General features: G+C 34.2%; 1 protein-coding gene and 1 non-coding gene across 5 annotated transcripts in view; one reads left to right on the plus strand and one right to left on the minus strand.

The window, feature by feature from the left end:
- The window catches only part of Uggt2 (UDP-glucose glycoprotein glucosyltransferase 2), a 180,714-nt gene that overhangs the window by 104,205 nt on the left and 52,703 nt on the right, over nt 1–23,806 (minus strand). For all 4 annotated transcript variants that reach the window (XM_005317032.5, XM_040281658.2, XM_021729926.3 and 1 more), the window contains 6 exons: nt 19,511–19,602; nt 14,373–14,523; nt 6,219–6,338; nt 5,327–5,412; nt 4,656–4,791; nt 1,707–1,838 (listed from right to left, as the gene is read on the minus strand). In XM_005317032.5, coding sequence (XP_005317089.2) covers nt 1,707–1,838; nt 4,656–4,791; nt 5,327–5,412; nt 6,219–6,338; nt 14,373–14,523; nt 19,511–19,602 — 717 coding nt within the window. The remainder of the gene's footprint in view (nt 1–1,706; nt 1,839–4,655; nt 4,792–5,326; nt 5,413–6,218; nt 6,339–14,372; nt 14,524–19,510; nt 19,603–23,806) is intronic.
- LOC120888782 (small nucleolar RNA SNORA38) lies at nt 18,260–18,350 on the plus strand. The gene has a single exon (XR_005732469.2). It is a non-coding gene; the product is annotated as a small nucleolar RNA SNORA38 (small nucleolar RNA).

The raw sequence follows: 23,806 nt of genomic DNA on the forward strand, positions 1-23,806 counted from the left end.
TTTCACATCTCTTCTGGAAGACACAGAGACCTCAAGTATCTACACAAATCTATTTCTCCTCCTCCACTCCTTTCCATTGTGGCAACAGTATCACATCTCTTCTAGTCAGCTATTCAACTGAACCTTGCTAACCATTCTTGACAATTTATCAACTTCTCTCTCACATACCCAATCCAGCAGCAGGCCTGTACTTGTACTTGCTAAATAACTTAAATATGTCCACTTTCTTCTGCCTCTACTTCTTGCAAGGCCTACTATCCCATCTTTCGTCTCTCCTCTGTGTTTCTTAATCTGTATCATCATGTACACTCCTACCCTTAAACAATCCATTTTCAACAATGGAGAAAGTTCTTTACAAAAAAAAATGCATGCCACTGTCACCTCACTATGACACCTCTGACTGATAGCTTTCATGTTTTTCACTGTTGCCAAAGTCTTCAATCATTTTGCATGTACATTAAACACAGTTGAGTCCCTTTATTCACAGGTCTCACATCTGAGGATTCAACCAAATGCAGATTACAAAACATTGTGCCTGTACTGAAAATGTACAGATTTTTATTCATCATTTTCTTCTAAATACTGAATAACAACTATTCACATATAGTTTACATTACTTTAGGTATTATAAATAATGTAGAGATCATTTAAAGTTATGAAGGATTAGTTGCAGGGCATATGAAACTAGTATTCCATTTTATGTGAGTTGGATGTCCATGCATCTTAGTATCCATGTGAAGTTTGGAAACCAATTCCCCATGGATACCAAGTGCCAACTATATTGTTTATAAGACATGCAATCATGCTCCTTGTCTACTTTCTCAAGCCTCATCTTTTGAACTTCCCCCTAACACAAATGCAACACACATCTGCAATCTATATAGTAGCAGCAACAGCTTCTCTTGAGTTCCCTCACAATTCAGGACCTCCTATCATTTTTGTCTGGAATGTAAATCAGTTACTTGTACTCTTTTGTCCAATTTTTTCTCTTGCTCAAGGACTAACAGTGTTCCTTATTCTTAGCTCTTAGAGTGTTTCTTTCATCCAACGTATTGCACATTTGGTAGGGCTCTACCAATGAAATCACATCCATCAATTTTAAGAATTTTTATGCTATTTTTCTTTATTTTTGTGAATTTATGTTGCTGCCTTTGCTTTTTCTGTTCCTTCAGAATCTTTTGGCTCAGTCTCCATTATTTATCTTTTATTTAAATTGACAAGAATTGTAAGTTTATGGTATACAATGTTTTGATATATGTATATATTGTGTAACAGCCAATTAATATATGCATCTCTTGAATAATTATCATTTGTTTTGGTGGTGAGAGGGACTTAAAAATTTTTTGATTTTCAAGTACACATTATTGATATCCATTATAGTTACATAATGTATAACAGATTTTTTTTTTTTTTAAATTTAAGCTTTGAACTCACTATCCTCCTGCCTCAGCCTTCCAAGTGGCTGAGATTACAGGCATGCACCACCATTTCCGGCATAATGTATAACAAATTTCTTACACTTATTCCTCTGGTCTAACTGAAATTTAACTTCCTTTGACCAGTCCTTCCACCCTCTAGCCTCTGTAACCCACCATTTTACTCTCTCTTCCTGCGAGTTCCACTGTTTCAGATTGCATGTATAAGATCATGGGATATTTGTCTTTCTATGTCTGGTTAATTTTATTTAACATAATGTCCCAACTTACCTTTCTTTCATCATCATATATAGAATGAATTCCCAAAATATCCCAAATATTAACCTGAGGAAATTCATTTTGTAGAATGCTCTTCACATTATCCACAGTGAGTATATTTTGATCCTTTGCTTTCTGGTACATCTGTGGAAAAAAATAATTTTTCTTTTTATAGTAATTGGTTTTCTTTAAAAAGATGTATAAAATACTTTTAAACAACTTACTTTAGAAATGGTTTATTTACATTCCTGATTGCTCTTCAGCAAATATCTTGACTAAATTTTCTTTGTACTTACACTCTTCTCCCAGTCTCAAACATTCTAAACACTTATGCAGAATGCATGCTGGTACTTCTATTTTTTTCTCATTTCTCTCTTTAATAAGTAGTTATAGATCCTTTACTATGACTCAGGTGCTCTTCTAGGCATGAAGAAAGAGGACCAACTTTCTCCAGGAGAGAAGACAAATCTAAGTGGATAATTGAGCCTGAAATGTAAATATGAACTCTGAGCTCATTAAGGATGGTTGGTCCCATTGCTTTGGGCCTGTGGTGAGGTAGTATTATCATGGCAGGAGCATATGGCTAAGAAAATCACCTCACAGCAGCCAGGAAGTGAAGAAATATTGGAAGGGGCTGGATTTCCAATATTCCCTTCAAAGGTATGCCTGCAATGACCTAAAACCTCTCTCTATACCCAGACTTTTAGGCCCACATTCTGGGAACAAAACCTTGATACACATGGACTTTAGGGGACATTCCAGATCCAAATCACTGCATAGTATATTTACCATAATTCTGTATCACATTTTGGTAATTACCATACATCTTTATTATAATTTTAGTATTTTTTTTCTTTTTTTAATTTTAGTCTTAATAGTTTTCCTCACTCTTGATACTAAAAGCAATTTGCTCAAGATTTTTATGAGATATTATAATTTATGTATTTTCTTTCCTAAAAAATATTCTTAGTTATAGATGGACACAATACTTTTATTTTTTATTTAATTTTATTTTTATGTGATGCTGAGGATTGGACCCAGTGCCTCACTAGGCAAGATTCTACCACTGAGCTATAAACCCCACCCCTCATGTATTTTCTTAAAAGTCGCATTCTATTAAAATTATTCTAAGTTAGAGAAGTTAAATCATCTTAAGTACATATTCTCAGAAGATTGGTTCAACATGATTTCTCTACGGAATATTGAGAAACCAAAATTCTGACGTCACCAACATAGAAAAAATTTTTTTAGTATATTTGTTTTAGTTGTCATCGGACCGTTATTTATTTATTTAAATATTTTTTATAATAGATGGACACAATACCTTTATTTTATTTTTATGTGGTGCTGAGGATCGAATCCAGTGCCTCACACATGCGAGGCAAGAACTCTACCACTGAGCCATGGCCCCAGTCAATAACAAACAGAGAAAAAGATTCTCACCTGTCAGTTTAGCCTGTATATATTCCTTCCTCATTTCTTTCTTCCTCCTCCTACTTAAATATAACATATAGGTTGTACCACCCATTTACTCGTGCTCTCTTAGGCAGCTATATTGAATCTACAGTTTCAAGTGTAATTTGGTTTTCCAAAAGATTATAATATTTTGCTTAACATGATAGGAGACGACTTAAAAGGCAAGAGATAGGCAAATATACCATCACTGGCAAATTAATGTCCAATACAAAAAGCTTACAGAATAGATATTTAATCCTGGTAATTAAGATTACATAGGTAAGTATAATCTATACATGTCTTCAGGATCCTCAATTTTGAATATCATAGGGATCCTTTTATAATAAAATAGTTGGATCTTAATAAAAGATCTAAGTCAATTCAACTAAGTTGCTTACAAACTCTTAGTCCATAAGTTAGTAAAACTAATAAACATAAAACTGACACTTCACGGCAGCATCTTATGAACTGTACTACAAAATAATTGACATGTAGATCGTTTCTATGCCTAGGATGGCAAAGTAATGAGGTATTTAGTGATTTCTCTGGGAGCTGCAGAAGTGGAGTAGAAAATGTATACACTTTGAAAATTTCTATTTGAAGATGAGCCATCACCTATTATAATACTGGTTGATAAGCTAATGCCCAATGAATATAAAAGTTAATACAAGTTATTTTTAAGCTATAATTTGACTGTTCTTAATAACAATGCTCTTCAATACATTTATTTTTCCATGATGAGCTGCAATAGTTTCAAGACTTCAATGATGAAACAATCTTCTATTATGCTATTCTCTCCTGATGAGGCTCTTACTCCTGATGAGGCTCTTACCAATTTGTGACTTTCCTTATACAATCTCTCTGGCAGACACAGTATCAATCTTCCCTTTATCACACAATTTGCTGTCACTAAGAGATTTCTTCCTCCTCAGAAATTCTCAAACTATCAATATACTTTATCATATGGAATATTTATCATTGCAATAATCTTTATATTAATAATTTTATTCAGAAACTAGTTCAATAATTCCCCAAATAATCATTTTTATTATGTTTTCCTCTAAGCATATATACAACTTTTTTTTTTTGGGGGGGGTATCAGGGATTGAACTCGGGGGCACTTGACCACTGAGCCATATCCCCAGCCCTATTTTGTATTTTATTTAGAAACAGGGTCTCACTGAGTTGCTTAAGGCCTCACCACTGCTGAGGGTGGCTTTGAACTCACGATCCTCCCGTGTCAGCATCTTGAGCTGCTGGGATTACAGATGTGCCTCACCATGCCTGGCTACATACAACTTTTAATGGCTAGGTAAGCTTAAAAAAATAAATATATTTTGGCAGAGCCTCAGTTACCTAATTCATGAAGTTGGGACAATATTATGTACTTAATAGGGAGTTGCAGGAATTAAATTTATCATCGTATTTTCAGTTTTCACGAATTTGAAGTGTTCTAATAAGAAAATTATACATTCTGAAGAATTTTTATCTAGTGCATAAACTCACATGTACTATGGAAGCAAATGCTTCTGATAAACCTCTTTCTCCTGCAATATAGTTGAAAGCTCTCCAAAGAGCAACTCCAGCATCATTTGTTCCGTCAACTTTATCATCTGTATTAAGAATGAACACAAAGCCAATTCTGGGAAAAGAAGATGAATAAGCAATGTCACAACTACCTTTGAACTAAAATAAACTACTATTTAAAAGTACTGGGCTACAACCTCTAAATGGAGGAAATGCATTAGTAGATAAGGGAAAAAGGAAAATTATTTGAAGGTCTATCATGTCTACCACCAAAATTCCCACAGCTACTGAATTCCTGCAAAATGTTAGATACTCTCTGATGGTGACATCAAATGACATTTTTTTCTGGCAAAAAAAAAAAAAAAGGTAAATGAATTCAATATAATTGCATAGAGCTGGCCCCTTCTATAAATTTCCAGAATAACCAGATTATTTTCTTGGGAAGGTAACAAGGTATACGAGATTATTAGGCAGCTTTGATTACAAGAGTCTATTGTAAAGGTATACCACACTTCACAACAAAGCCATGCTGTGTCAGGCATGGGAGCTACCTGATGTTCTGAATTCCACATTAATATTCTGTGCAACATATTGTAAACATTGCTGGATATCCTTCAGCTGACAGTCTAATAACATAAATTTACAATTACCGAAGAGGAATTTTATTATAATAGAAAAGTTCAGCAACTTTTATAAAATCCGAGGTATATTCTTGAGCTGGATCAATAAACAGAACCTATAAGAAAGAAATTACATAATCACCATTTTAACACTTTTGAATTTCCACAAATTTCAAATTAAGTGTAATTTTTGCAGCTTACAGTATGAAATTATAGTTGTTAAAGAAATTCCTAGCAATTCTAAAGAATTTTGAGGAATATATAAGAATTTCACCGTTTATAAAAGATTTTTAAAGCTTCCAAATATGATTATGAATGGAATTTAATATGATGAGATTACTCATCTTTTTTGGAAGCACAACATATAGTTTTTATATGAAGTGAGATACCTTATTGCCAACATCCACAGATTTTGAGAAATTATTTTTTTTAAAGAATTAGATATTAAATTTCTACAAAAAATAGCATTAACATATCTTCTTGCTCAAGATTCTTACAGGAAATAAGATAATCACTTCCAATGTGAAAAACAAAGGGTAGAGCCTTGGGTGTTTTTTTCCCCACCTTTCAAAGTTCCAATAAGGATGAACCTATATGCACAGTTGAAGACATAGTATTTATGCATTTTTCTCTGAAATACACTAACCTTTAATCATTAGTTCTTCATAATATAGAAGAAAAATTCTATTATAAATCCCTTTGAGCAAATGTAACAATTTTTGTACCATAAAATTCCATGAGGACTAAATAAGAGGCAGATTATGTGACATTATTAGCTTTGGATTCCAAGTCAGCCATGGCACCTAAAGCTGGTTGCATCAGGCCAATACTTCCACAACTGAGATGCCTATATACTAACAGAAGGGTAATTCAAAAAGAATGTTTTATAAGCTGTATATAACTATCAAAATGTAAAACTCACCAAATTATGAAAATTACGCCTTATAGAAGGTATAGTTCCAGGGAATACTGGCTTCAGAAGCTCCTGGCAACTTGTAGGCCATGTAACATATAAACCATCATTTTCTAAATCATTAATCCACTAGAAAAGAATCCAGAAGTCTATAAAAGCTATATTAACATTTAAATCATTTCAAAGTCAGTTTTACCATATCAAATGACAAGTAAAAACACAGATTTCTTATATTTCTGATTAAATGTAAAACTCCAGTTCAATATATCCTAAATTAAGGATCACATTATACATACATAATATTTCTATATTTTTTTACATTAAACTTTCCCCTAAAAATTGATTCCTTTCACATTTTCATCTCATAAAACTATAAAAATGGACCCCATAAATTATTAAGTGAGATGAATATTCAGTCTTAATTATCAGCAGTAATTTTCTTAAAGGGTTGGGCATAGGAAAAGAAAATGGCTTATAGAAGTTAAGTTATAATCAACACCTTAGACTTCCAATTCCAATCAAGATGGACTTCATTTTTACCATGGAAGAGAAGCCCAATGCAAATTTGATATAAATGAAAAAGCTATTGCAAATGTGGGGGGGGAGGGAGCACTAGAAACTTAAAAAATTAACAGTAAAAAGGACAAACTACCACAAAAATTTAGGAAACTGTGGACAATCATTATTATTGCTGAAGACAGTGGAGAGCCTGTGTTAAACTAGCTATCCTGCCTGAAGAACTATAAAAGCTGAAGAAAACATATCGACCATTGTTTAGGGACATTTGGTTGGGGCATCAAGCAACATTCCAAAAGCAGGAGTCATAAGAGGCAAGTTCACCTCAGTTTTGTCCTGGTATGCACTCTTAAAATTGCAGCTTATAAGCACAGAGTTCAAGTACAAAGGACAGTCGCATTGGGCTGGAAAGCAGAAGTTAAAGTTAAGGCTGTCAAACTGTTGGGATCTAAAGCAAGAAAGCAGAAATCTAAGTGAGAAGACTAAAAACATCTCCACACAAAATCTTCTGAAGTCATTTGCTGACTTGTAATCTGCACTAACAACACCCTCCAAAAAGCCAGGAGGAGAACAGGGAAACCGGGAGGTTGAAGCCAGAGGATTATATGGTACTGAAAAAACAGAGGCCAGATTCAAACTAGAGTTCATGTGCTAAACACTACAGATTTTCATTTGAAATTGGGTAAGAACCAGATGATAGAAGAAAGATAAAACAAGAAGACGACAAGACATTCGGCATTTGTTTTTTTGGGATTGGCCAACTTCACTTAGCATAATCTTCTCTAATGCCATCCATTTCCCTGCAAATGCTATGATCTTATTCTTTTTATTGCTGAATAATATTCTATTGTGTATAAATGCCACTTTTTTTTATACATTCATCCACTGAAGGGTTGGGAGGGAGAGCAAGGAAGGAAGATTACCTCTAGATAGGTAACAGGGGTGGAAGGGAGAGGGAGGGAGAAGGGGAATAGCATGGATGGTGGAAGGAGACCCTCATCATTATACAAAATACATGTATGAAGATGTGAATTTGGTGTCAACATAATACAATCAGAGATATGATAAATTGTGTTATAAAGGTGTATTAGGAATTGTAATACAAAAAATAAAAATAATAAGAGAAAAAAAAAGCGTTACCCTGATTCTTGAAGAAGTCTTGCTAACATAGGCCTAATGTTTCCCTGATAAATGTACTTATTAACAAAACTTTGACAAAGCTTGTAAGTTCTTTCACACCTATTTTAAATAAATATAACATTTGAATAAATTCTTCCTAATTTAAAAAAATTGAAATACTTCTTTAAAAAAAAATAAAACAAAAGAGAACTTGCAAAGCCTAAAAACAAGCCTCACCAGAAGTAAGCGAGCATCTGATACTTGGGTTTCCAGAGAAAACCTAAATACCTTTTGCTTCTATAGCTTTTTGCCAATTTTTTGTTCTTACCAAAAGTGGTCAAATAACTGATTTATATATATGTGAGAAACACATATTTTTCAAAATTTTTTTGAGATGAAGTATCCCTGTGCTGCCTGGTCTAACTTTGAAGTCCTGGGGTCAAGTGATTTTCCTACCTCTGCCTCCCAAATATCTGGGACTATAGGCAAACATCACTATGCCCAGTTTGATTAACATATTTTTAAAAAGAACAGAAATAGGTAGAAAGATGGAAAGTTTAATAAAACTAAAATCTATTAAAGAAGAATCAAAGGGATAATTGAGAATTTAAAAATGTAATGTGTAGGCTGGGGATGGAGCACGATGGTAAACTGTATGCTTTTCAGGCACAAGGATTTAGGTTCAATTCTCAGCATCAAAAACAAATGTAGTCAGGTACAGTGGTGTATGCAAGTAATCCCAGTGGCTGGGGAGGCTGAGGCAGGAGAATCACGAGTTCAAAGCCAGCCTAAGCAACTTAATAAGGCCTTAAGCAACTCAGTGAGATCATCTCTAAAGGGCTGGGGATGTAGCTCAGTAGTTAAACACCTCTGGGTTCAATCATTAGTACCAAAAACAAAAACAAACAAAAAAAACACAATTTTTAAAATTATGAATTGTAGGAGTTTATTAGGAGAAATTAATTGCAGACTGGACATAGGAGAAAAAAGATCTAGTAAACTAGATAACAAGTCAATAGCACCTATACCAACTAAAGAACACAGAAAAAGAAATAATATATAAAACCAAGTATGAGTAATCACGGGTGATAGTCTAATTCATCTTGGAAATTTCCTGAGAACACTGAAAACCACTTGGAATAGACATCTTACAGACTTTCAGTACCAAATGGAGTCAATTTATACCAACTGGACCACTTCTTTGGTCTCAGGTAAATACACAGAAGGAGCAACACCAAGGAAAATCAGCTTCACAAAAGTTGCATGAAGAACTAGCACGGGATTCCATTAGTTCTGTTGGTCATAACCCTGGCTATCATAGCCATTGAGTTCCCAACACATTGAGTAAAAGAAAGTATTGCTTATAAATTAGAAGGTATTAGATTATCTCCTCAATGTTCAAGGACAAAAACAAATTAACACAAAATTGGTCATGGAGTTAATGCATGACTCTTTTTGGGAGAAGCAAAGAACATAAAATATCATGTTTCCTATATTTTCTTTAGAGATTGAAATCAGGTAAGAGGGCTAAGAAACTCCAAATCTTCATCCTCTAAAATTTAGCAATAAAAAATTGGCAAATATGTAGGATTAACTTCTTTCAAAAATGTGAAAATTAAACAGAAGCTTGCAGGAAACTTAAGGATGCTTATTTATGAAAAACATCTGAATTTTGGCAAGAGTGAGATATGTTATGTAATTTACTTTATCTCCATCTCCTGCTCCCAAGTTCACTAGTAACCTTGAAAATAAGAGCTTGCATTTCCAATATTGAAACTGGAGGGAGTAAAATGAACTACATTCTGAAAGAACTGTAATTACCTTTTTTGAACTGTCCAATGACTGCCTGGTGAATCTGCTTAAAAGGCCTATCTACACTTTGCCCAACTCATGACTTTTCTAGCCTTAGAAAAGTTGCTACCCCAATTTGTGGAAAACATTTACAGGCAAATGTTTTAGTCACTACTGCCTAAGGAAGTAGAAAACAGTTGGGACAATAAGAGACAAACCAAAAAGCTAGTAAGGAAACACTGGGGACTGCTTTGGGAAATAGGACTTTGAAAAATTCTGACAATTCCTTGAAATCTTGAAGGCTACATGCATGTCCTGGAATTTGTACATACTTGGGATCAACCTGAGAAAGCCCTCTTACCTGGCTGACCTTGACACTCTATTCAGGCAAGAAGTGGGAGCTAAAGCAAATATGTAAACTCCTGGCTGAATGTTTATGTGCTACTCTCCCCTTCCTCTCACCTGCTACAGGAAGCCTCTCTGTAGAGACTGGAGGTCTCCTAGTTCCAGAAATTTAAATTAATCTCTGTCCAATTGTTAGCAGACCACTAAGTTAATATATAACAGATAAGCAGTGACTTCAATATTTCACTTTAATAATGGAAAGAACTAGAGAACACCAGCAAGGAAACAAGATTTGAATAACACTATAACTGATAGGCAGTAAAAGAATATTTTTTAACCAACACCAGAATACATATTCTTCTCCAGTGCTCATGGAACATTTTCTGGGATAGATAATATGCTAGCACACACAGTCTTAACAAATGCAAAAGATTGAAACTGTACAGAGTAGCTCTCTGACTGCAATGAAATAAATTTAAAATCAGAAAAAGAAATTTAGAGAACTTAAAAATGTGGAAACTAGCCAATGTAATCTTAAGTAAACAATGGGTAAAAGAAAAAATAATCAGGAAAATAAGAAAACACTGAAATTTTTAAAAAACATCAAAACTTAAGGAACCTCCCCCGTAAAAAATCTTACAAGAAAAAGATCTCAAAATAACAACTTTATACCTGAAGTAACTTGAAGAGTAAAACTAAATGCAAAAAAGAAGAAATAATGTGGGTTAAAGACAAATGAAAGAGAAATGCAAAGGAAGCAAAGAGTTGTTCAATAATAAAACTGCAAAAGTTTAGCTAGACCAAAACAGAGAAAGACTCAAATAACTAAAATCCATAATTAAAGCAGGGATACTATCACTTGTACCAACCTTATATTATGAACAACTATATGCTAACAAATTGGATCATTTAACAAATTCCCAAAACTGACTCAAAAATGGGACATCTGAGGGTGGGGTTGTGGCTCAGTGGTAGAGTGCTCACCTGGCACATGCAAGGCGCTGGGTTTGATCCTCAGCACCACATAAAAAAACAAACAAAATATATTGTGTACAACTATAACTAAAAAATAAATATTAAAAAAAATACGACATCTGGGACTGGGGATGTAGCTCAGTGATAGAGTGCTTGCCTAGCACACGTGAGGCATTGGGTTTGATCCTCTGCACCACATAAAAATGAATAAATAAAGGTATTGTGACCATCTGCAACTAAAAATATTTTAAAAGAATAGGACATCTGAATAGAGGTTGAACCATAGTTAAATGCCTCCCAAGAAAGAAAGTCCAGCAACAGATGGTTTCACTGATTATTTCTACCAAATATTTGAAGAAGTAACACCTATCCTAAAACTGTACCAAAAAATAGAGAATACTAACTCAGAGATCATCATTAACTGATAGCAAAGCCAGACAGATGAGAAAAATGTAGACCAATATCCATTAAAAATACAGACAAAAATACATGCAAAAATAAATTGAATTCAGTACACATAAAACAATAATTCATGACCAAGTAGAATTTATCCCAGAAATTCAAGGTCAGTTAAAAAAAAAAAGGGAAAGCAACCAATAAAATACACCATATAAACAGAATTTTTTTAAGAAATCCTATTATCTCAACAGATGCAAAAAAAATGCTTTCAATAAAAGTCTAATTCCATTGCATGATAAAAGTACCCAATACATGTACAGTGGTGCACACCTGTAATCTCAGGAAGCCAAGTAAAGAGATTGCCAAGTTTGAGGCCAGTCTCAGCATCAACCTAGTGAGACCTTGTCTCAAAATAAAAAGGGCTTGGGATATAGCTCAGTGGTAGAGCATGCCTGGGTTCAATCCCCTTTACCCATGCCACTCCCCCCCACCCCCAAAAAAAACTCACTAAGAATAGAATGCCTTAATCTTACGATTGATAACATGATACTTTGTTAAGACTAAAAGCTTTGACTAAAGAATGAAAACAAGGTAAGATCTTGCTACTCTATTCAACATTGTAAGGAAATTCTAGGTGGAACGTTTCCACAAGTGTGAAATAAACAGTAAGACTAGAAAGAAAGAAAATTATCTTTATTTACAGATGACAATCTTACACATAGAAAACTCAAAATAATGCTCAAAAAACCCCACTGGGACTAACAAACATTCAGTAATATTTTTATGCACCAGCAAGAAGTTTTTATATTCTAGTAACAGATATGACATAAATGTTTTTGATCACCAGGGAAATCAAATTCACTAAGAGATAGAATAGCTATAATAAAGAAGACAAAAAAGTAAATGCTGGCAAGAATTCAGAGAAAGGGGAATTATTATATGCAACTGATGAGAGGATAAATTAGTATAGTCATTAAAGCAAATGATATGGAATTTTCTCACACTAATCTGTGTTCCAGCTACCCCACTACTGGGCATGTACTCAAAGGAAATGAAGATACCTGCACTCCCATGTTCACTGCAGCACTATTCACAATAGCCAAGATATGGAATCAAAGTGTCTAACAGATGAATTGCTAAAGATACTATTTAGCCACGAAAAGAGTAAAACCCTAATTTATACCCACATGACTAGAACTGGAAGACATAAAAAGTTGATTTAACTGAAGTATACAGTAGAATACTTGTTGCTAAAGTCCAGAAAAGGTGCAGGGTAGAGATGAGGGAGAGACGCTGGATAACAGCTAACAAAATACAGTTAGGAGGAATAAGTTCTAGTTCCACAGCATAATAGGTTAAGTAGAGTTTACAAAAATTATATGGTTTATAAAGGGCTAGAAGATAGGAGTTCAAAGATTCCCAACAATAAATGTTTAAAGAGTAAAATGCGGGCTGGGGATGTGGCTCAAGCGGTAGTGCGCTCGCCTGGCATGCGTGCGGCCCGGGTTCAATCCTCAGCACCACATACAAAAAAACAAAGATGTTGTGTCCGCCGATAAATAAAAAATAAATATTAAAATTCTCTCTCCCTCCCTCTCTCATTCTCTCAAAAAAAGAGTAAAATGCTAAATATGCTGATTTCACTGTCATATATTATAGACATGTATTGAATCATCACATTGCACCCCATAAAGTATAACTGTCAATCAAAATTTTTTAAACTAAACTAAAATCGCAAGATAATTGTAAAATTATAACTGACAAGGGACAGTTCTGACATAATATATCCATATATGTACATATACATGTGTGCTTATAAAGAACATACAAAACACAAGTGTGTTTATGAAGAGGTTAACTCAACAATTCTGAGTGCTCACACCTTATACATTCTCAAGAAGGGTGTCTTTTTCTGTCTCTTCTGGGAACTGAGCTCTTGGAATGCTGTTTCACATGCTTAGGGCCTTGAGCTATGCAGTTCCAACAGTTTTGTCTAGAGAATTTATACAAACAATGGAATTTATAATGAACTTCTGCTTTTTCTCTGAGAGTCTGGGACTTCAGAAACTGAGGGCAGGTACAGAATGTTGTATGCCCATGTGATGGATCCCCTTTTACAACCCTGAACTCCTAGGTGCCTTGAGCTTCCTTAGTTGGAAGCACCTTGCATATATTGCCATATACCAAATTAACCACATTCTGCAGAATATTACCAGAAGAGAACTCTTGAAAACCTGCAGTTGGTTTCACCTGAATTTCATCCCTGATGATTCTATCTTGTATTCTTTTGTTCTAAAAATCCATAACCATGACTGTAACAACTTCTGGGCCTCCCGAGTCCTGCTGGAAAATCACTGAACATGAGCATGGTTTACAAAAATATGATAATATGGATTATTAAGGAAAGTTTCTCTCAGTAAGGACTGTTTGAACTGAACTCTGAAAGCAAAAATAGGAGGTAAGAGGACAGAGAAAAGAAATTTCCAAGATGAGACAAGTAGAGTGATAAGAATACCTCAGTTAAAGAAAAGAAAGGGGAGAAAGGAGGTGGGAAGAGAACAGGCTGTTTGCAGCCTACAAATCATACTAAAAATCACTTTTGTGCTTAAGCAAAGGAGGAAGATGAGATCAGATTTCTGAAAAAACTCACCTAGGCTGCTCCCCTCCACACACACCCCTACACACACACACACCACAATGTTAGGAGTTCATTGTAAGTCTAGGCAAGATTTTCATTATGTTAAGACAGTATTCTTAATTCCTCAGCTCTCAACTGTTTAATGTTTTATTTCTGCTATTTGTCATGTGATTATTCTGTTTTTACTATTTTGTCTTTGAAGCTTTAAGGATACTGGATAAGTGGGTATTATAAGAAGCTACCAAATAGGAGAAGGTAGGTCTAATGTCTTTTTTTTCACTGAATACTCTTCCAAAATGCTTAAGTTTTTTCTATTATTTGGTTTTATGTTAAGCCTTAAATATATTAAAGTTTTACAACAATAAATAATATGCACTTACCACTATAGAAGAATGCCGAATATCTAGTATGTAGGCAGATTCCCAGACATGTGAATTTAGTTTTAAAAATTTGCTCAAATTTTCCCCATTGATCCCAAGATTTCGAAGGCCATTCATCACTTTTCCTTCTAATTTCAGCATATCCAAAATACTTGATATTTAAAAAAAAGAAAAGTTTTATTTTGTTTTGCCAAAATTTTAAGAATCTTTTAAAGTGTTGTAGATTTCTCAAAGCATTAAAAATATAAGTTCCATTCCTACTTTTATTTATAGTGGAAAAATATATTATTCATAAACAAACAGTTCTAATTAGTTATCCAGGATATATACTTTTGTTGGAGGGGGGTGATAACAATCCTATCATTTAAAAGATAGCAACAATATTGTACTCTTTACCAAAGTAGTGCAGATCAGATTAGCCATATAAAACAAATAAGGAAAAAAAATCATTAGGTTACTCTTGAAAAACAAAAAAAGATCAGATAGACATAAAAATAAAATTTTAGTATACAGAAAACCCCATTAAAGTGTGTGAAAGTTCATATCTGTTTAGAATACAAATTAAAATGTCTTATTGTATATGCAGGTTGAACAGTTCTAATATGAAAATCCAAAATGCTTCAAATTCACAGCTCTACAGGCTATATGTGAAAGGTATACATGAACATAAATGACTTTCATGTTTACACTGGGTTCCACTTGAGATTTCATTTTGTGCATGTTAGCATTAAAAAAAAATCTGAAATCTGACACTCTTTTAGTCCTAAGCATTCTGGAGAAGAGGAAATCAATATAAATAAATTCAAAAATTCTCAAAATATGAGAGTATTACTATTCATACAATATTAATAGTAAGTAACCCTATTCACAGAAAGTTTGGGTAATCTGAATCTTTAAACTACTCTTTGTCAAGCTGTGTATGCCAGAAAAGTGCCAAGTACTTTCTGAAAAGAGCTCCTTCAGAGCCTCAAAACCACCACTATAGGAAGTTTCAGATGATTCAACTGAGGCTCACAGGCAATGTGTCCTGCCCATGGCTGCTCAGCTAGTGGGGCTCAGAGCTGGCCCAGAAATGCTAGAGGAAGGCAGTGCTTCCCTGTTTCTGCTTGTCTTGCCTTGTCTGTAATGTCAAGACTTTAGAGTACTTGTTTTTTAAAAACGATAAGTTTACTAGACAAGAAGGAACTTTTACTTTTTAAGGAACTGCTAAAATTGATATTTATTATATTTAACCTAAGGGCTTCATTCAAAAAATTCAGTCACAGAAATCATTTTCCCTTTCAACAAGTAAACTGAGTAAGAGAAAAGCAAAGTATGGATTTTAGTATACAGTTCTCAGGGAAACTAGTGAGATCCACAGTGGGGAGATCTAATACCAAAACTCTTAGTAAAGCTGTTATATAATTTCAAGCTGATCTGTATGTATGACTTTGGCTTTTCATGTCTATATTCCAGACAGATTTAAACACAAAAGAAAGTTTTATTACCAGGATAACAAAAATCTACGAGAAAATAGGCACTATAAATAATACTAGCTTGAATATCCCAAATCACCAATTTAAAAATAAGATGTAGTTTGCCATGATAGTACAAAAGGAAAATTTCACACCTGATCTTATGGGATGGGTTGTAGTAAAAACTCAGGCATGTTAAAAATACAGAAGCTCAGAGTATGCTCAAAATAGGGCAGGCATATTAAAATGTAAAATAAATTTTAAAATATAATTCATGTATAGTATATATAAATATATAAGGTATACATGAACATAAATGACTTTCATGTTTAGATCAGGTTCCACTCCTGAGATTCAAAAAATGTGCTTATTTATAATTCTATTAATATATGTAATAAAAATATACTCAGACATGCAAAAAATACATGTGTGGCTTCCTAAAGTATTTCAACTTTTTAGTCTAAGTTCCCTAATTTGTAAAATAAGAATTTCAGAGTACCCTGTAAACATATTTTCCATTCCAAAAATTTGGTGATGCTCACTGATCAGACCCATTTTTTTGGTATGGTAGAATTTCAATATTTCTCATAGCTATTTCTTCTCAAACTTGTTTTCAAGGAAAATCAGACCCACAGCACAGTACATTAGAAAGGGTGTGGGATTTTGAAACTACAATTATTTACTATTTGTGTCTTTAGTTTTGTATAAAATTTTAGTCTCAGTTTCCATATCTACTTAAAAAAAAAACAGTAATCCCTTTCCAGAGAATTAAGGCTGAATGAACTGATGATCAGGCACACAGTTGTCTTTAATAAGCACTAGTTTGTTCCTTGATCTTCCTAAATCTTGAATTTTGGATGATAAATAAAAACTAAGTACACTTGATTTATCTATCAGGAACCTTCCGGTATCTTAGGGTTTACAAATAGTATTTAAAAGGGAAGCATCAGAAACTATCTTTGGACTTGTCTTGATGGCTTCTCCTGCCTTAGAGACAAAAGGCCAAATCTGTAACTTGTTTTTACAATCTGATCTTTGCCTATCTGTGTGACCTTGACTAATTCTAGCTCCTCCTCATTCTCTACAGTTCTCAAAACATGCCTTCATGTTGTCACAACCTCCATTTCCCCTTTGTCCAATTCATCCTTTAAAGCCTAGCTTAAATAAAACACTTCTTTGAAGTCCCAAAGTTCCATCAAAAAATAGTATAAATCTCTGGGGTTATAAATCCCAAACACTGTATCTAACCTTTTACAAGCCTTATCACACTGTTCTTATTTACTTATTCCCATCTAGACTGAAAACATCACTTAGGCAAGACCTATTTTGTCTTGTTCACCACTATATCCCCAACATGCAGCAGTTCCAACAACATAGCAGGATTCAGATACATGAATTGCATTTTAATATTAAATTGATTTTATAATATTGGATTTCAATACTTCATGCATTAAAATACATATTTTGCAAGAACTCAAAAGAATTCTAAGCACATAATTTTATGAAAATACAGAAAAACTAAAAGTGGTGATATCAAGACCACTTTGTTACATCTCTCTGGTGGTAGTGGCACTGCTCAAGTAGGAAGAGACTGTCTATCAAAATGTGATACCTAATTTGTATTAGAGTCAATTTCTCACTGGGCAAGTCTGTGGCTGAGGCAGACATGCAATAATGCCTCCCTGATGGACTAGGATAGTATATTCTAAGGTAGAGAAACAAAGCCTCATTTATATCTTGGATGCCTTTCCCCCAGCCACAGTCTCATGGTTCTTACTGTTTTCAGCCTCTCTGGGAATGAGACCAACACTGTCCTGACCCTGAACCCGAGACTTTAAGCTCCTTCTGTGACTAGGAAGAACGATGGGGCCATATCTGAGATATGATATTGATTCTCCACAATCCAGAAATGCAATTATTGACAGAGGATGGGGAAAAAAATAATTCATTTCCTTTCTTCCTCAAATGGACAATTCTGAGTACTAGTAGCAAAAACAAACTCTCCCTATGTATTGTCTCTGTAATAGAACATTTTCATTTCTCTGTTTTTCCATATAATTTTCTTTCATTCACCTGTTTTTCATTGATTTTATTCTATATCCTGTCATCTTTTTCAGAAAATCTGTTTGATTATGTTACCTGAAAAATATCAGAAAATACAATTATCCTTATATATTTGCTATTTCTCTTTTAAGGGAATCATGGTAGCCATCACATCACTAGGGAACAGAACTATAGAACACACGCTGCTATTCTTTCTATTGATAATGTTTATGCTATGTATCTCGGATTGTTAGGTCCAAGGATTCAATTAAATATAGAGAAAATCCAGCTTGAGATAAAAATTATAAAATGGCAAAAATTCCAAATGAACTATCCTATCTCTATGGCTCTCTTGCATTTTTCTACATTTCCAAACTGGTAAGAAAATGGATCTTTGAATGAAAGGAAAAAGAAATGTGGATCTGGAGAAGTCCGGGGCCAGCTTGCCGCTGGTGGGCTCAGGATCAATCATCCCAAATAGAAGCAAAACAAACAATTAACTAAATTTATTTTATGGTGCAAACATTAACTTTTAAATCAGTTTTAAACTTCTCTACAAGAGTAAACCAAATTCCATTTTTTCTCTTCTTTTTGACTTGTAAGTTTGGATTTATGGGTGAGAGGCCGTTGATTAACAAAAGAATTCCTAATTCTTTCTACCTTAGAGTACTTGAATTTTTGACCTAAGGCACAAGATAGCACATGGATACAATGATATCCCAAGTAAAACTTTGATGTATATTTGTAAATATTTGAATCTCATTTTAAATTCATGAAGTTTCTACTAAAGAAATGTTCGAATTTTCATACCTTTCATTCAGTAAGCATTTCCTGAGTGTGTGCCATGCACTAGGCACATAATTTCATAATTTTAAATTTCATAATTTCAAATTTCAAAATTCCATAATTTCAAATTTCCTGATAGACATAGCACTTTAAATTATCCTTGTTAATTTCTCTCTTCTAGGAAAACACCTTGTGTTGCTTTCAGTTTCTTTCTGGAGGGTATATGTCTCTGGCTGGTCAGTCTAGTCCCCAAGAACTTGCCTGCCAAGTTAACAACCTACTTTTCATTGAAAGACAGTTTAGAATAGTGGGATGAGTACAGGTGTAGTATTCACTGGAACAATTATCTCTAAGGTTTTTCACAACTATTCACAGTTTATTATGCTTTGAGCTTGTATATTTTGGTAAAATATTCTACCAAAATAACAGAGTTGTGTTACACAATCAAAAACATGCATTTGATGGAGAGGAAGAAATGAGGAAGGATATGAGTAAAGCAGATAGAAGGAATAAATGCTACTGTTCTACAGTACAGTTGAATGATGACAGCTAAGAATAACTTACTGCGTATTTCAAAATAGCTAGAAGAGATGATTTTGAATGTTCCCAGTACATGAAATGATAAATGTATGATGTCATGGAAATGATAACTACCCTCATTTTATTATTACACATTGTACATACATATCAAAATACTGTATTTTGTATTCAATAAATATGTACAATTATTGCCAATTAAAAAATTTAAAAATGCACTTATGTTTAAAGCCATTCTTGGCATTTTCACATACTAAATTCAGGACAATTTTTACCTTCACATAAACCATAGTTTGTATTAATAATATTAATACTTACCTAAAAGGATCATAAACATCCATGTCAACACGAAGGCCATTTATAAATAGACGAGCATCACCTGGCTGAATTTCAAATCTATCTTGGAGATCCTTGAAATAGAGCAAAACAGTTAAACAAATGCTACAAGATGAGTCATCTATGTCAGGGGTCAAACTATTTCTAGTAAATACTTCATGCATTGTAAGATATACAGTCTCTGTGACTACTTAACTTTGCCTTTGTAGCACAAAAGCAGCCTTAGACAATACGTAAACAAATGGTCATGATTATGCTATGATAAAACCCATTTATAATAAACAGTTGGCAAGTTAGATTTAGCCTCTCCTGATCTAAGTGATGAAACTTTTTGATAGGTCAGAATTCAATACCAGAACATTTTGATTTTGCAATGGATGACATTAAAGTTCTTATATGTTTTACATAGTGAGTGTATGTTCACGCACACAACTTAATAGGTGGTACATTTCTGTTCCTTGATACAATGATATCTCAAGTAAAACTTTGATGTATATTTGTAAATATTTGAATCTCATTTTAAATTCATGAAGTTTCTACTAAAGAAATGTTCGAATTTTCATGCCTTTCATTCAGTAAGCATTTCCTGTGTGCTATGAACTAGGAACCAACCTAGATGCCCTTCAATAGACAAATGGATAAAAAAACGTGGCATATACACACAATGGAATATTACTCATCAATAAAAGAATAAAATCATGGCATTTGCAGGAAAATGGATGCAGTTAGAGAAGATAATGCTAAGTGAAGTTAGCCAATCCCAAATAACCAAATGCCGAATATTTTCTCTGATATAAGGAGGCTAATTCATAGTGGGATAGGGAGAGGGAGCATGGGAGGAATAGACAAACTCTAGACAGGGCAGAAGGGTGGGAGGGGGAATGGGTTATAAATGATGGTGGAATGGGTGGACATTATTATCCAAAGTACATGTATGAAGACATGAATTGGTGAGAATATACTTTGTATACAACTGGAAAAAAAAAGAATTTAGTCAAAGTGATTTATAAAACAATAAACAAACAATTAAAAAAAAGAAACTCTTGGCACTACAGTAATAAGAAAGGAAAGGTAACATTCTTCCAAGCACAGGCCAATTCCTAGAGTAATCATACCTGGTTTAAATCCTGGTCTTGCTCCTTATTATAAAATCTGGACAAATCCAATTAGCTTTTATAATCCTCAATTTCCTCATTTATAATATGGGAATGATTCTACCTATCTCACAGGTTAACTATATTATATATGGATACTGATATATATGTGCCTTTTCACATGTACCATGAAAGCTTTTATTTACTATTACTGTAATAGGTTAACCAGTTTAGGAGGAAAATCAATGTTAAACATTTCATTTCAATATCGTGACATAATAGCAATGTGTAAAAATATTTAGTTACTTCTGGTCCTTTCTATCAAAAAATTAATTTAAAAATCTATATTCCAACCTCAAAATCTACAAATGCCAGTAAATTCATATTGCCTGCTATATTCCCCTCTGCCCCCACAAGGTTAGCCTTAAATCCTGACAAATTAGTCTAACACTCAAAGTGACCTTTCTTAAATAAGAGGTAAGAATTCAAGTTTTAGTAATGTGACAAACAAAAGATCCTACAATTCTCTTATTAAAAGAAAGCACAAAAATACACCTAGATGAAATATTAAAAATGTCTTCCAACCTTAGTTTTGTTTAATAAATTAAAAAATTCATCTGAGAGCAGAGAAAAAGGAAAAATATGAATTCAAAGATGTAAACCAACAGTGAAGGCCCTATTCTGAGGAAATCCACAATTTCCTAGATAGCCCAAGGCTTGGGTTTTGAAGAAGGATGAACAAAGCCTTAGAGCTGCAAAGGATGGGGAGTAGGATCAGAGATCTCTTCATGCCCATATAAAGAAGTGCTATACTCACAAGGAAAAGGTGAACCTAATGTCCTGCAGAAACAGCATAGAAACTTATCTCTCAACCTTGCTTGCTGGTGGAAGAAGTCGTCTTCCAAACAAATTCATGCCCACAGGCTTAGATTCACTGGGTATGGGTTTTGATTTCACAGTTTATGGTCCAAAAAAAATATAAACTCAGACTTCTTATTTAAAATGAAATTAAACTGGTAGCATTCTTGAGTATTAAGTAGAAATAAATCCAAATCCCCATGAAGAAATATAAACTTATTTTTAAAAAATAGGGAATTGCTTAGTCCAATGTGTTTCAACAATCATAAAACTGAACTATATCACTTGAAGCTAAGAAAATTTCAACTGAGTGAATATCAAAAGACTGGTTGAGGATGAGGGAGGGATCCAGAGAGAGGGAAGATAGTGGAGCAGAGAAAGGAAGCTTGGTTCAGCAGTACCCCACTTATAAAACAGGAAGGCTTCTTCTCAACAAGGTAAGTGGCAAAGGAACCTCACTGAAACACAACATTGAACTGTAATTAAAAAAAATTCATAGAGCTACAGAAAAGTGGGTAACTTGAGCATAAGAACTACCTTAGAGACACACTAGCTCTGGCTGCCATCATAGCAGAGCAGGGACCATGGTAAGAAACATGTGGCTGGCAGGTAAAGAAATTAAAAAATAAAGAGAAATCAACCTAGGGAAGCCTGGGGTTTATAGAGGAGGGCTGATTTTAATGCACACACAGCTGATATGGCAAGCCCCTCAGTGAAAACAAATCCAATGTGGTCCGCTCAGGTGAAAGTGTGCATTAGGGGCAGCAAGCCCTCCCAGAGGATGGTGTGGAAAGACTCGACCTCCAAGGTAGCCCTCCCCAAATGTGAAATAGGAATATTTTCCTCATCTGTCAGCCTACAAGCTGAAAGCTGTCCCCACACAGCTCATGCAACTGCAGATGGGGAAAATGAGAACTTGTGCAGAAAGTTACCAATAGGTTACCACCCACCCCCCCAGGGTGCCTATAGTGGAGAAACTGAAACAGGCACAAGGAATATTTTGCCTGGACCATTTAGCATCTGGATTCTAAGGGATAAAGGGATTTATGGTGGCTGGCACCCCATAGGAGCTATTATAGAGATGCTCACTGCCAGGCAAGCCATCTACACTCCCTTGTGGATACCCAGTTCCACAATTCATCAGCACTCCTCAGTCTATCCCACCCAACCCTGGGAGACTAGAATCTAAAAGCTACTAAGCCTAGCTGGCAACTAAGCAAGGATCACAAGGACAGGGGCCAGAAATATAGAACTAAAACAAAGACTGAAAATCTATTCCTGCTAGAAGATTTGACCACCACAGCAGAAACAAGAACTTTATCTCTCATTAATATTTTTTTTCATTTTCGTTTTTCTATTCCTATTTCTTTTATCCTCCATATATTTTTCATTTTCCTTTTTCTTTTCCTATTTTTTTCTCCATATTCCCTTTTTTACTTTTCAAACTCTTTTTCCCAACCATTTTATTATACTCTATTATTCTTTACTTTTTAAAATTATGCATGATTTTCTGTGCTCTCCATGTATGGATAGGTTTGAACATATATACTCATAACTTTCCCTACACATTAATAGCTCTCTCCTGCATGTGTTCATTATAGCCTAGATTAGACTTAGGTGAGGAACAATTATACAAGGGTTCAAGTTGTTTTGATCTTACATTTGTTGGTTATTTTATATCTAGATTCTAACCCCTCCCATCTCCCCTCCCTTACTCTTTCCTCAGTAATAGCCAGAATCTCCTATTCCTTCCTTTTCTATTATGTTCAGTTACTTTATTATTTCTCTATCTTTATAGCTGACACCTGCTCCCTACCTTATGCCTCTCCTTTGATCATTTTCTTGATCATTTCAAACTTTCTCTTGTCTTTCCCCCTATTTTTTCTTAACAAATGGTATCCCACTAAATAGAACCTATAAAGACTATGAAATTACTACCCCATTCAAGTTGTTATGATTATTAATATAGAGGACAACACAGTAGATACCTAGTTCATAATTTGTTATTGTTGGCACGATCATTAAATGCTGACCCCACCATTCCTACATAGGCGACAATTAGGGTTATAGAAAAGTAGATACCAGATATTTATATTAAAACTTACATATGTTGCTGACATTAGTGCCATTCCTGGCTCCCCACTCCCTCTTAAGAGGTGCTGGAAAGAGACTGGGATTCTTTGAGATCACAGAATAGAGATTCTGCAGCTGAGAAAACAATCACATCTCAATCAAGCAACAGAGAATTTCATCCTACTCACAATCTAATCCCTTCTGAGCCCTAACATTACTCCAACTTGAAGAATAAGGAGGCAAAAACTCCAAA

Source organism: Ictidomys tridecemlineatus, chromosome 6 (genome assembly GCF_052094955.1).
Source record: "Ictidomys tridecemlineatus isolate mIctTri1 chromosome 6, mIctTri1.hap1, whole genome shotgun sequence".
NCBI classification, from domain to species: domain Eukaryota; kingdom Metazoa; phylum Chordata; class Mammalia; order Rodentia; family Sciuridae; genus Ictidomys; species Ictidomys tridecemlineatus.